The sequence below is a fragment of the Lynx canadensis genome, chromosome D1 (assembly GCF_007474595.2).
Source record: "Lynx canadensis isolate LIC74 chromosome D1, mLynCan4.pri.v2, whole genome shotgun sequence".
NCBI lineage: Eukaryota > Metazoa > Chordata > Mammalia > Carnivora > Felidae > Lynx > Lynx canadensis.
In genome coordinates this window covers 88,362,729-88,376,011 of record NC_044312.2, presented here as the reverse complement: position 1 = coordinate 88,376,011, position 13,283 = coordinate 88,362,729, and the positions used below count along the sequence as shown (strand labels likewise).

The 13,283-nt window shown below is 54.4% G+C and overlaps 2 protein-coding genes across 3 annotated transcripts in view; one reads left to right on the top strand and one right to left on the bottom strand.

Moving 5' to 3' along the window:
• The window catches only part of ABTB2 (ankyrin repeat and BTB domain containing 2), a 175,396-nt gene extending 169,228 nt beyond the window's left edge, over positions 1-6,168 (top strand). Inside the window, exons 15-17 of the mRNA XM_030332454.1 lie at positions 2,276-2,344; positions 2,978-3,091; positions 4,430-6,168. Of these exons, the coding sequence (XP_030188314.1) occupies positions 2,276-2,344; positions 2,978-3,091; positions 4,430-4,627 (381 nt within the window). The 3' untranslated portion in view covers positions 4,628-6,168. The remainder of the gene's footprint in view (positions 1-2,275; positions 2,345-2,977; positions 3,092-4,429) is intronic.
• A 3,947-nt stretch (positions 6,169-10,115) lies between these two features.
• Positions 10,116-13,283, bottom strand: part of NAT10 (N-acetyltransferase 10) — a 36,182-nt gene continuing 33,014 nt past the window's right edge. For both annotated transcript variants that reach the window (XM_030332453.1, XM_030332452.1), the window contains exons 28-29: positions 13,123-13,206; positions 10,116-10,927 (exon numbers count right to left, since the gene is read on the bottom strand). In XM_030332453.1, the coding sequence (XP_030188313.1) occupies positions 10,816-10,927; positions 13,123-13,206 (196 nt within the window). In that variant the 3' untranslated portion in view covers positions 10,116-10,815. The remainder of the gene's footprint in view (positions 10,928-13,122; positions 13,207-13,283) is intronic.

Genomic DNA, 13,283 nt, shown 5'->3' with positions numbered 1-13,283 from the left:
CTTGACGACCTCTCGGGGCTGTTGGGAGGGTAAGTAGGGACATCAGGTCTAACATCCGTGGCACACGCAGGCCTGGGAAACGTGGGCTCTCTGGCTATAGAATTCTGCCACGTGGGGGAGTGCCATCTCAGATGGAGCATGCAGATGCTGACCTCTGCTTTCCGGGCTTCGATCCGGGACCGGGGTCTCCTAACAAAGCTGGAAGTTTCAGGGCAGCCCCACAGTATCTCCCTGGCTTTCACAGCACTGGGAGGGAATGAGGGCAGGCGGGGGAAGGGGTTCATTAGGTTTGTTTTTTAGAGGAGGAAACAGGCCCAAGGAGATCTGAGCTCTGCCATCCAAGAGAAAGATAATGCAAGACACATATGTAATTTAACATTTCCTAGTAGCCACATATAAAAGCAGGAGATGGAGTGAAATTAATAATATATTAAACCCATGGTAGCCAAAATATTACATGTGATCAATATAAAAATTAGCAACTGTATTTTCATACCAAGAATGTAAAACATAAGCATTTGAAATCCAGTGTGTTTTTGACATCTCAATTCAGACCAGTCTTATTCCAAATACTTAAAAGCTAGATGTGGTCAGCGGCTATCGTGTTAGGGCCAGCCTAGATCTTGCCGAGGTCACTGCCGACGACCCCACCCGGGCCTTTGAGGACCGGCTGGTCTTACCTGGCTTCTGATCCCAGTCTTGTCCCGGCAGTATCTGCAGCCTCCTGGAGTCAGGTTCCTGGGGTCCTGTCCGGGACGGAAGGAGACCCTGCCACCCCCTCTGCAGCTGACGCTGCCTGGGGCCTTTCCCAGAGCAGCCTGTCTGGACCCTCGGGCTGCCGGGCTGCGCACACTCAACCCATCTCTGCCTGCTGGCCACCCGCCTCCCGCAGCAAGGTTCCCAGGGAGCGGTTCAGCTCTGGCTTCCACAGACTAATATCCATTTAAGGGACTTCAGGGAGATCCACAGGCCACAGGTGGCTGGGCCTTGTCGAACCAGCTCCCGAGCCGTGGGGCCTGGGAAGGAGAGCGGCAGGATTCCGGCCCATCTCACGGACCACGCCCCCAGGCCCCTTCTTGCTGAGGGGCTGTCCTGAGGCCACCGCTTAGCAAACGAGCCTAGGAGATCCTACCCCCCATCCCCCCGCCTGCTCCACTCCCAGCGCTGGATCATCCAAGGCAGTCCTGCCGGTGTCCCAAACAGCCACTCTGTGCCCAGCACAGGGGACGGCACCTGAGGCGCACACCTCCTGGAAGGACAGACACCTCCATCTGTGCTCCAGCAGGGGCTGCTGGACCGAGGGAGCCTCCCCCGCCCCCCGCTCTGTGGGGAGGGACAGTCTCCGGGGACTGACCTCAGGCCTGGACAGACTGGCCATCTCCCCACTCTTCTCCCCCAGGGTTGGGCTGCTTCCTAGACCCTCTGGTGCCTCTTCCAGCCCGGGGGCCGGCTCCTAACAGAGCCCGACTGTGCCGGCCGGAGCCGTGTTTACTTACACACTTGCCAGCTCCTTGCTGGGGCTGTTTCTGCAGCCAACCGGGGAGAATCATTTTTCTTTTTCCAACTGGGAACCTCCCAGGCTCCAGCGTGATGGCAGAGTTTGTGACAGACCACAATGAAATTAAATGTAGTTCCCCAGTCCTAGGCCACCTCATTTGATATCCCAGGCCCTCTGTTCCCACAAGCCCTAGGTCTGGGCCAGGCAACGAGGTGACCTCTGGACCAGACCCGACCCCAGCTCTGAGCTTGCTGTCCAAGGGAACAAATCCAGGGGGCAGACAGGGTCTGGCTCTCACCTCCACGCTGGAGTTCTAGCACAGCCGGGAAAGTTGGAAGCAGCTTCTGAGGGTAGGCCCCTATTTAGAATTTAGGTAAGAAGAGAAATGAGCATTGTGCTGCTTAGAGTCTGGTGTGGGAGTCAGAAGACCTGAGTGACTTGAGCCATGCTGCCTTCCCTCCTGGGGCCTCAGTTTCCCCATCTGTGAACAGCACCTTCCCTTCTGGGCTCACGGGGCTGTCATGAGGTTGAGGGTGAAACCATCCCGTAGAGGGAAGCTTGCCGTATATACAGGAAATCAAGAGGGAGAGTCTCGGGGCTGACCTGTAGAGACTGCACAAAATATCCGCTTCAGTGAGTGGGGATGTGCACGCATCCACATGGAGAGGGTGGAGGGCGCAGCCAGGCCCAGGGCGGAGAGCGGCACTCTGGTGAAGCCAGAGGACGTGGGTGCCGCGGGGCCATTTGGTGTTCATGCGGGGCCTCTTCCCGCTGCAGATGATGATGCAGTATTTGTACTACGGAGGAACAGAAGCCATGGACATCCCGGCCTCCGACATCCTGGAGGTGAGGTCCCGGTGCTGGGAAGGGCGTGGGAGCCGGTGCACCCAATGCCTGGCTGCTGGCTCTCAACCCCGCGCTCAGAGACATGGCATTGGAGAGCCAAGGAGGGGAGGTGGCCTCTTCGAGGACCTTCTGATTCCCTGCTGGTCCTTTCTCTTCTTGTGACAGGGAAGTGGGTGCCCACCGCCTCCTGGGCCATGCCTGGGGTGGGGGTGGGGGCTGGAAAGGCTCCCCTGTAGGGATAATGGGCCCAGGAGGATCAAAGGCAGGCAGCAGGGCCTCCCACTCACCTCCTCGCACTTAGAAAACAGAGCCCCTGCCGGCCAGGCACCTGGGTAGAAGGTGGTGTAGACAAAGCATGCAGCTTATGATTGAAGATCTTCCGTGAGGTCAGGAATCCCAACCAGTGTCTGTCACCCATCCTGTGCCTTCCAAGGTGTCCCAGCAAATACCGAGGTGCTCTAGAACAGAAATAAATCCGTCCTCAGACTTGACCTGCTGAGGCAGGCAGGGCCCGAGGATTAGAACATAGGGCCCACTGCACGAAGCAGCTTTCTGTTCCGTGATGCCTGGGCCACAGGCCTGGCTGCCCCCATCCAAGGCCACCTTTTGCCTCCCTCCGCGCCCCCCCCACAGCTGCTGTCAGCCGCCAGCTTGTTCCAGCTGGATGCCCTACAGAGGCACTGCGAGATCCTGTGCTCCCAGACCCTCAGCGTGGAGAGCGCCGTGAACACGTACAAGTACGCCAAGGTGAGGACCCGCTGGGGCCTGGCTAAGAAACAGAGGCAGCTGGGCAGTACTTGCGGGGCAGTGTGAGGACTGGAGGGGGGCAGGAATGCTCTCTGGAGTCTGGGGTCATCGCTGTTCAGCAGCATGTAGCTCGGGGAAGAGCTTTCCAGCCAAGCGGATCCCAGTTCACATTCTAGCTGTGCCCCACCAGGCTGGGGGTGCCTGGGGCAAAAGGCTGAGCTTCTCTGAGCCCCATCACTTCCCCAGGTTCTGACCTGATTCTTACCCAACCTGTCCTCCTGAATCTTCCCCTTCCTTAGCAACAGCATGGCCCTCTGCTCAGGTGCCTAGACTCAAAACATGAGAATTTTATATACTTTATATATATGTAAATCTTTTTTAGTTTCCCTCATTTGGGTCAGCTCTTGTGAACACATCGACAGTCTGTCCGCTGGGCCTCTCCCGCCCCCTCTCTGAACCATGGCACTGGCCCAGCCTCTCCCTTTTTGGCTTTCACCCCATAGTCCACAGGCTTTTTGAAAAGCGTTAGGACCATGTCACTCCTCTACTTAACGCCTCCCCTCCCCCAAAGCTTCCTCCGCTTGCAGACTAAATATCATGCTTCACCAAGCCCCTAGCACCCCACCCACCTCTCCCTTCACCCAGTGCCCTGGCTCGTTCTCCGCTCCCGCCTCCCCCGGGTCTCTTGTGATAACCATCCCCACCTCCAGGAAAGCACCTTCCGGAGCACCTCACAAAGCCCGCTGATTTCCCCCCCTCTCCCATAAGGCCCCTGCCACACGGCCATCACCTGCCCGTGCTTCCTCACAGCACTGACCTCCATCTGCCGTTACTTTGCTTGGTCCTCTGGTTTCTGTCTCCCCGAAGGAGAACATCAGCTCTAAGAGCACACTGCAGAGACCTGGACCTCAGAACCTGGTGCCCACTGCCTGGCTTGGAGCAGACACTTGATATTTCTGGAGTTAAAATAGTTACTGAGCATCTACCGGCTCAGTTGCCGGGCCTCGTGCCGTCTCCCTGACCCTGCCATTAGTAAGGGAGCTTCTGCCCCAGCAAGGATGACTGCCATTCAATGATGGCAGCAGTGGGAAGTAGGCAAAGAAAACGCTGGGGCCAAGAACAAGTGATGTTTCTGGTGGCACAGCTGGGATTTGAGCCCAGATTAGTCCAACCTGGAGGTGATGCTTATGGACAGAGTCCAGGTCAGGGGGGGCCAAGGCCTGTGCTGGGCCTTGGCCCATGGGTACTATTTGGGGGAGGGTGGAGGGTGGTTTCGGGTGGGGCTGTGCCGGGGTCATGCTAAGGTTGTGGGTCTCACCCCCCCCCCGCCCCCCACAGATCCACAATGCCCCTGAACTGGCCCTGTTCTGTGAAGGCTTCTTCCTCAAGCACATGAAGGCCCTGCTTGAGCAGGACTCCTTCCGGCAGCTCATCTACGGCCGCAACAGCAAAGTGCAGGGCCTGGACCCGCTGCAGGACCTGCAGAGTACCCTGGCCGAGCGCGTGCACTCCGTCTACATCACCTCCCGGGTGTGAGGGGGCTGGGCGCACACAGGTCGGCACACCCAGCCCCCTCTGGGCCAGGGCTCTGTCTCTAGGCATCCCAGCGGGTGTGAAAGGCTGGGAGCAAGTGCTTCCGGGCCATCTGAACGAGTATGTAGCCAGGGTCTCTGGATGGGTCGTTGCCCCATGGAGGGGGCCAGGGCGCTGGCTGAGGCCCTCCTGGGGCCAGGCTCATGGGACTCAGTTTCCCCCTCTTTCCCCAGACCTCCCCTCTGGTGGTGATCTGTCCTTACACAGGTAGATGTGCTCTGAGCCCTCCTGTCACTGGGCAGCCCCACCTTCAACCCTCTGCCCCGAGCTGTGTCTGCTTGACTAGCTATGGGCAGACAAGGTCAAAAGGTGGCCCTTCCCCCACCTGCAACCCCCATACCGTTTGCACCTTGAGGGCTGCCGTGTACTCACCCTCTTGTGCTCCCCTCCTGGAGATCTATGGCTGATCCTGATTCTTCCCGCTTGAAATAGGGCCTGGAAGGCACGGTCAGAAGCTAACTACCTGCAGTCCCCACGCCTCCATAAGCTTGGACAGTCCTAGCTGGGGTTCCTGGAGGTACAGGCATCCTGATGAATGTAGTGAATGTATACTCTGGGCCTCAGGCCACTTCATGCAGAAGCTGGTATTTTTTTCTCAACATCACGTCAGAAAGGCTGTCCAAATCCCTGAACTTATTCCTCAAGGCTGTGCCTTCAAAGGCTTGATGTGAGCCTCCAGGGGGCCTGAAGATCCCCGCACAGAGGGTCACTCAGTCCTATCCTCTTTGGTGTCTAGGCCGACAGAGGCCCTCCTTTGGGGACCACAAACCTGCTCGATTAGTGGTAGAGCAGTTCCCCAACTGATGCCTTCAGAGCTTTCAGTCTAAGCACAGGGTGGCATGGAGGAGTCCGGGGGCCTCAGCCCATGCTGCTGCTGTTTTTAGGGGCCCATTCTGAAACCCCAAGCCTAGATTTAGGCTGCCTCTGTGGGCTCAGGAAGCAGACCCCTAACTGTACCCCTGGCTGAGTCCTCCGACTTGGGCTGGAGAGGGGCACCTCTCACTGGGAACTGCGGTCCTGGGGGTAGAAAGGGTGGGGAAGTGGTGGGAGGGAAGGGGCAGGAGAAGGCCTGCTGCTTCTCACCTACCTGCTCCGGGCCTGCTGTAGGCCCCGGGCTTCCCTAGGTGGAGGGGCAGCATCGGGCTGGACACTTGTCATATTTATGGACCAGACACTGGGGGAGCATTCCGGACAGCTTGCTCCGGGTGTAGCCTTCTTCAGGCTGTCTGGCTGCACCTTAGAAACTATTTATTCACCAAAAGACCTGGGCACTTAAGGAGGTGTTACTTTGGTTACCTTGAAAAGCCCCTGGGGGCTTGCAATCTTGGAAAATATTTTCGACTAGCTGCTTGAGCTGGATGTACAAAGGAATAGGCGTTATTTTATTGCTGTAATATTGTATGATACTGTAACTATACATTAATGTTGTCACTTATTGTAAATGTACCATGGTTTTATTAACAATAAACACTTGTTAACAATGACCTTGGTCTCATCACTCCTGATAGAGGGTTGCTCAGAGCTGGAGAAGAGCCCATTTAGGACCGGGAAGAGAACCCAGAGCTAATTCTCTGGTTACTCAGGCTTCCTGCCAAAAGCGGGGTTGAGGCTACCCCCTACTCACCTCACCCAGGACCTGAGCCTCCATCCGTCCCCCAACACCGGGCTCTGGTGTGCCTCTTCCATCAAATGAAGTAGCTAAGAGAAAATCATTCCCGTGTGTTGAGTACATGTGCCATTGATCAGGACGGAAAAGGTGTTTGTGTGGAGGGACTGGAGCCCACAGACAGGAATACGATGGCTGCAGGGGCTTTTCTGGTCTCCCCTGAGCCCACACCACCCCCACGGCCCTCACGTGGGAGCTGCTGTTGGGGTTAACAGTTGTTTGCAAACTTTGGACAGTCTAAGCCTGTGTGGCCCAGAAAGGTGGAGGCAGGGTGTTTGCCACCTGGTAATAGAGGGAGAACAGTAAGCTGGCGACTGGGGTCCAGAGGTCTTCTGGGACCAGCTGTAGTTTGTTTTAGGTACAAAGTCCAGGCAGAAATAAAGGTTTTTTAAAAATGTTTGGTACCTGACGCAGGAAAAAAAATTTCTAAGGTCACTAGAAACATGGACCCAAGTGCTGTGGTTCAGTAACTGATAGGCCAGAACTCAGGAGTTGGGGGACAACATGACCTCATGGGGTCAGTTGGGGTTGGTCTGCGAAAGGCCTGATGACCAGCTTTGCGGCGTGGGGCCCTGGCACCGGTGGTGAGAGGACTGCGTGGGCCCACAGCGCCCTCTGGGGGCCACAGGGAGGAGGTGCACCCCTTGGCGCCATCATTCTGGGCAGAGGCCCTTGGGAGGGAGGACGGGGGTTGTCCCTGCCCGGCACTTGCCATCTGCAGTAACTACCCTTCAGGTGTCTGTGTCCACCTTCCCCACAAGTCTCTCCCCTCCTTCCCCCCTGTAGGATGCACCTCCGTCAAGTACCCAGGGAGCTCAGCCATTTTCTCTTTCGGGGGCAGGTCAAAGAGAAGGCCACGTTAGGGAGGGATGGGTCCCCTTTGAGCCTACGTGTAGCAGAGCACACTAAGGAAGTGCTTCAATCACAGAAATCGGGGCTAGAAGTGACCTTACCCCTGGTGGCTGGCCGCCTCCTCGGGGCCACCGCTCCAGAGCACGGGGGCCTCTCTCCTCCAGCTGTCCGCTTCAGCTAACAGCAGCCAAAGGCAGGCTGGAGGAGAGGAAGGTGAACTTCTTCACAGGAGTCCCTGGGAAACAAGGGGCCGAGAGCGTCAGTTCTGTACAGTGGGACTGCATTCTCCAGCCGCCCCGCAGGCAAGAAGAGGCTGGCACTCGGCATCTGGAGCCTGGGCCTCGTCCCCACAGGAAACTCCTCCAGGCGTGAGGGTCCCCCGCATTCCTGCTCCTGCTCTTCCCTTTCCTTTGCTCTCTGCTCGTTGCCCAATGACAGCCAGACACCAAGAGCATGGAAACTTTTTCCTCAGCTGAACCACCTACAGCCCCGTAGGAGACCCTCAGGCCTTCCCTTTCCTGCCACCCCACCCGCTGCAAACTCCACAGGACATTTCTCCTTTAACCAACCTGTTTACAGAAAGGGGCATCCGCTTCTTCCAAGGCTGATGTCTGACCCTCCCATTCAGGCCAGAGGGATTGCAGCCCCGCCCCTCCTCCAGGCCTGCAAACTGGTTGCTGGTGTTAAAGGCCCTCAGATAATGAGTCTACATTTTTCCAAGGTGACGATCACTTATTTTCTCCCCTCCCCCCCCCCCATCTCAACAATGCCTTTGTGTCCACCTCCCGGTCACTCTGGAGTCCTTGGGGACTGCCGGGGCCAGATGAGCAGTGGAAGCACTAGGCCAGCATTAACCCCCTCCCAGCTCAGGAGGATGGAGACCATTTAGGAATCTTCTTTGTTCAGGCTTCTTCAGCCCCGTTCTCATCCTGGTGACAGCATTCCTAGCCAGCCTATCTGAATTCATTTCACCAATGAGATTTCCTGAGACAGCCTAGCTTTACAGATGTCACTGTCTGGGGGCCAGATGGTGAGGTCTGGGGGAGGTGTGCTTTTTCAAGTTTGGAGGGGAACCCAAGATCACAAAGTGCAGGGACCTGTTTAAGAACATACCCTTTGCAAATAAAAGGGCCAAGGCACAATGTTCACTTCCTCTTTGTGTGCAAAGGGGAAGGCTGTCTCCGAGAAGAATGACCTTGTTGGAAGCCACAGAAACGGACAGTTCTGACCACAAAGTGCATCATCTCCTGCCCCCCAAGTGGGGCTCTTCAGCTTAGGTTGTTTTAGAACAAAGCCAGTCTTACTAAGTCTTACTAAGCTTGCGTGTCACTGAGCAGCTCCCCTGGTTATGCAGATGCAGGCCACACAACCCAGAGATTTCTAGAGCACTTACCATACACCAGGCCCCACTGTCCGCTCTTCACACTCAGCTCCACTCGCTCCTCACAACGGTGCATGAGGTGGGAATGGTCATTACCACTTGCGTCTCACAGATGTGGGCCCGGACAGCAGGTGGAGGGAAAGTGGCGTGCCCAAGGTCACAGTGGGGCTCAGGGCAGAACAGTGTTGCAGCCCGGAGGTCTGACCTCAGAGCACCTCTCCCTGCATCCTGGAGCAGAGCATAAGCCAGGCTTCGGGGTGGGAGGTGCCATGCAAGGGCTCGGCCGATCTGGGCCCCCATACGCATGGGAAGACATGGCTTAAGACAATAGTTTTAAGAAACCATCCAGCTCTGACCACTTGGGATTCCGACTTTGATTTTAAGTCACTCTCTGAGAAACTTAACAGAAACCCATGTGGGAGGGGAAGGAAAAAAAAAAGAGGTTAGAGTTGGAGAGAGCCAAAGCATAAGAGACTCTTAAAAACTGAGAACTGAGGGTGGATGGGGGGTGGGAGGGAGCGGAGGGGAGGTGATGGGTATTGAAGAGGGGGCATCTTTTGGGATGAGCACTGGGTGTTGTATGGAAACCAATTGGACAATAAATTTCATATAAAAAAAAGTCACTCTCCTAAGAAAATCCTTTGGAAGATAGGCTCGGGCACTCACCTGAAAAACAAGCAGATCAAAAATTCTCGTTGCCCCTCTCATTGAACTCTCCTGCTGGCCTAACAGGGGGTCTGTGGACAGGAACCTGTGGATCCAGGAGACGAAAGACCCCTAAACCTATGTAGGCAAGGTGCAGGGGTCACCAGTCCAGGCCGAATTTGCTCTCCTTGCTGTGGGTGTGAGTCCTAGGAGGTGTACATTTAATCCTCTGGTCCAGAAGTTCCCCTTCCAGGAAGCTGGATTACACACCTTTCACTGAGGAAAGGGTCTTTGGACTCATGGAAGACCAGTCCTTTTAAGTTCTATGAAAATCTGAGGAGGATCAGTAACCAAAGCTCAAGGCTGCCGCAGCCAGGGAGCCGCAGGGCACAGGGAGACAGCAGATCAGAACAAGAGCACGACTGAGCCGACTTCCACCTTGAGCATTTCTCACCCTCAGCGACAGGGATAAGGAACAATCCTACAGAAACCAGCAGAGGCCCTCAGGGTCAAGGTTTCAATACACAGTACTGTGTTTAGAACCAGAAAGTAGATACCGTGAAACAGCATACCAAAGTATGCGTGAAGTCACCACACAATTCCTGTACCCAACAGAAGGGACCCGATGACCTGACAGAAGCTTGGAGGAAACGCACAGCTAGCTAGCTTCCCGGAACCACAGCATGTCCCTCAGAGGGACCACAGTGAGCACAGTGGGTGCCGGCCACTCTCCCAAAGGCTTTTGGGTCATCAGTAAGCCCTGGCCCCTGCTCGCCCTCGGTACCAACTCCTTCCGGAGATTACCGGGCAGCCAAGCCCCACCAGGAGAAACAAGGCAAGGCACCACTCCCACCCACACGGGGTCAATGAGCACCCACAGGCGGTTGGTCTTTCTAGCTTGTTATTTATTAAAAATAGATTCTCTATCCCTCCCTCACCCCTGCTAGCAAAATGGTCTTGCACATTTTTTCCCAAATAGATGAAATAACAGATCTGGGGACTCAATGTCATAGTCTTTTCCTAAATGAAGAGCTCAAGCTCTCCAGGGACACAGGGCAGCAGGCCTGCGGAGCCAGGAGAGGAATGCTTCACAGCAGAGCAAAGCCCAGCGCACAGAACAGTAACCTGCCGCGGCCACGTGGTTGGACCAGAGCTCCTGCTGCTCTAGGCCACGACGAGAGGCCCAGGGCTCCATCAGGGGCCTCCTGAGCATCACCAGAAGGTTGTGCATTTAATGTCTGAGAAGGGACAAGAGTCAGCATGGCTCCAATAGATGGGAAGGGGCCAAAACAGCTGGGCCCAGAGCAAAGTGTGAACTTATGGGGGAAAAAAGACCTGGACAGGGGGAGGGGAGGCAGGCCCTCAGCAGCACCAGAGGTTTGTCCAACCGTCCAGTTCTAAGCGGACCAGCACAGAAGGGACGTCGCCTTAAGCCAAGCTTGGCCCACGGACTGAACTCCTGGGCAGCTTCTGGGTCTGATGGGGACTTCGTTGCTTTTAACATCCAGGCCGCCACCCGGTCCAGCCAGAGACAGCTCAGCACGTCAGACTCCTCTCCTTACGCATCAGCCACGGATGCCCACCTTCCTATTTCTTCCGCTTCAGTTTCATATCTTTTTTATTCTTCATGTCTCTGTTTTTCTTCAACTTTTTGTTCTGTTTGGGTTCTTGTTTGGCTTCCAGCTTCCTTTTCTTGTCACTAGAGAGACAAAAAAAAAAAAAAAAAAAACCCACAAATAGAAAGAGAAAATGAAATATGCACAGATCTGTAACATCTTTCAGACTGCTTTGCTTCAGGCTTGCTTTGCTTTGTCTGAAAACGGGTTTTCACCATCTGAAACATTAATGAGACAGAAATATTCTCTGCAAGCCTACCTGCACGCCAGACACTGTGCTGGGGGGAACATGCCGACCAGTTCCTGCCCAGACCGGGCTCTTCCTTGGAGGAATAAATCTCTCTTAACACCTGAAATCTGAATTCCCTTTGGATTGCTGTTCATTCTCCCCTCCCACCACTCAAAAGCAGACATATTATCCCACGGACCCTGTGGATAGTCTCTAATACAAAGCAGGACTCTCCCAAGAACACCCTGTAATACTTTCCAGCGTGGTAGTATTTTATTTTTCCTAAATGAGAGAGAAACTGAAAGGAGTAGGAACTCAGGTTACACGCTTCAGCTGGCCAGGGGCGGCCTCGCTGACAGCTTAGTACTGGAGTCATTCGGCAAAGGACTACCGCCTTCCTTCCCTTTTACAGGTTAAAGATTCTCTCCAGTGGCATTTCGTCCTGGGAACAAACACCTCCCTATGACGAGAAAGCAAACAGTTCCATCCACAGACCACTACCATCACCTGAACGAAACGACCTCTCAAAAAAGAAAAGCAAGGCCTCAAAGAATACGATGACAGGTATCAGTGTTTTTATCTCCAAGAGTAGAACTGACTCAGAGAACTTCAAGCAGATTTGCCACAGAGGCCAGTGAAAGCAGGAGGCTCCTCACCAGCAGTGACACAGCCAAACGGCAGGAAAAGCCAAGCTCCGAGGGACGTGGAACCAGCGGGGTCCACACCAAGCACACGCCCCAGCCTTTTGTTCCAGTCAAAGCCACCATGCTCAAGGCCAGAGCCATCACAGGCCCTGTGCGTCATCTGCTATCCTGGCCAAACCAGAAACTAGGACACGATGACAGTGAGCTCTCGTGCCACATCTGAGAGCATCCGGGGATTGAGGTTGGCAGCACTGCTGGAACCTTCAAAATGCCACAGTAACTTTATGGAGACTGCAGGAGACAGTATCTGATTTCTGGGATCTCTAGTTCCTAGAGTCACAAGACTTCTTCTTTCCAAATCTATCCCTCAAGGGAACCTATCCTATGGCAACGCCAAGAACTCACCTCCCCACTAACTCCAAACCAGCTGTGGAAGTTCATCTCCAGAGGCCGAGGGCAGGGGAAACCTCATTCTCCTCCCCAGGAACTCCAATATAGGTTCAGGCCCGAGAAGCCATGATCTACAAATGCCCCCCTCTGCAGAGAAGCAGCTGGAGGGGGAGGTTTTCAAGCAGGGCCTCCTGGGATCCCCAACTCTTCCAGGTGGGCCCCAAGGGGGAAACTGTTTTCACAACAATACAAACACACTGTCTGCCCCTCACTTTCACTCTCACAGCTGTCCAGTCTTCCAGAAGCTACGAGGTGTGCGATGGCACCAGAATGAACGCAGAAGCAGAGGAGTCAGCTGCTATTAACCCAGACAGCGTTTGCAAAATGTAAATGTAAAACAACGCCACTCTTAAGATTTTTGTGGGCAAAGGCTATTTTTCTAAACAACAAAACCATAATGAGTCCATGATTGTTAATTCTGGATGAATTTTTTAACATCTCAGTTTACTTCTAACATGGAAAATATTGATAGATATAACCCTCATAAACAAAAGTCCCTTGGGGGCCCTCAATTTTTACGATGCAAAGGAACTCTAAGACCCAAGACTTGGGGAATCACCAGCTTCAAGCAAGGGGAATACAGCAGGTAAAACTCCAGCCTCAGCAGTGGACACACCTGGTCCTGACCCCGGCTCAGCCTCTTACTGGATGGATGCTTCTTGGGAAGTTACTTAACACCCTGGAGCCTCGGTCACTTCATTTTTAGAACAGTGCTGGTAATAAAGCAGCCACCGCCGTTGTGAGGGTGCACAAGACACCACACTGATGCCCACAAGAGCCCCATGGCCCTGCCTCATCTGTAGGAAATACGATACCAAAGGAGCTACCCTCAAGGAAAGAGTAGTGATTTTGTCCCTCAAAGCTTTTGCTTCGACCTCCTATTTCCTAATGAAAGTCACTAGAGGAGCTGAGAGACCAGAAAGCCTCTCCTGCCAGAAGTCTGTTGGGCCCTCACCTCTTCAGGCTGACAATGGAGGCATTCTCCCCAGCTTTGTTCAAAACTTCATTCCATTCTTCATCATCTCCACGGATTATGTATCTAAAAAAAAAAAAAAAAAAAAAAAAGGAAATCTCAAAGCCTGCTCAAAAGAAGATAGTGACAACATTCTCAGCAGA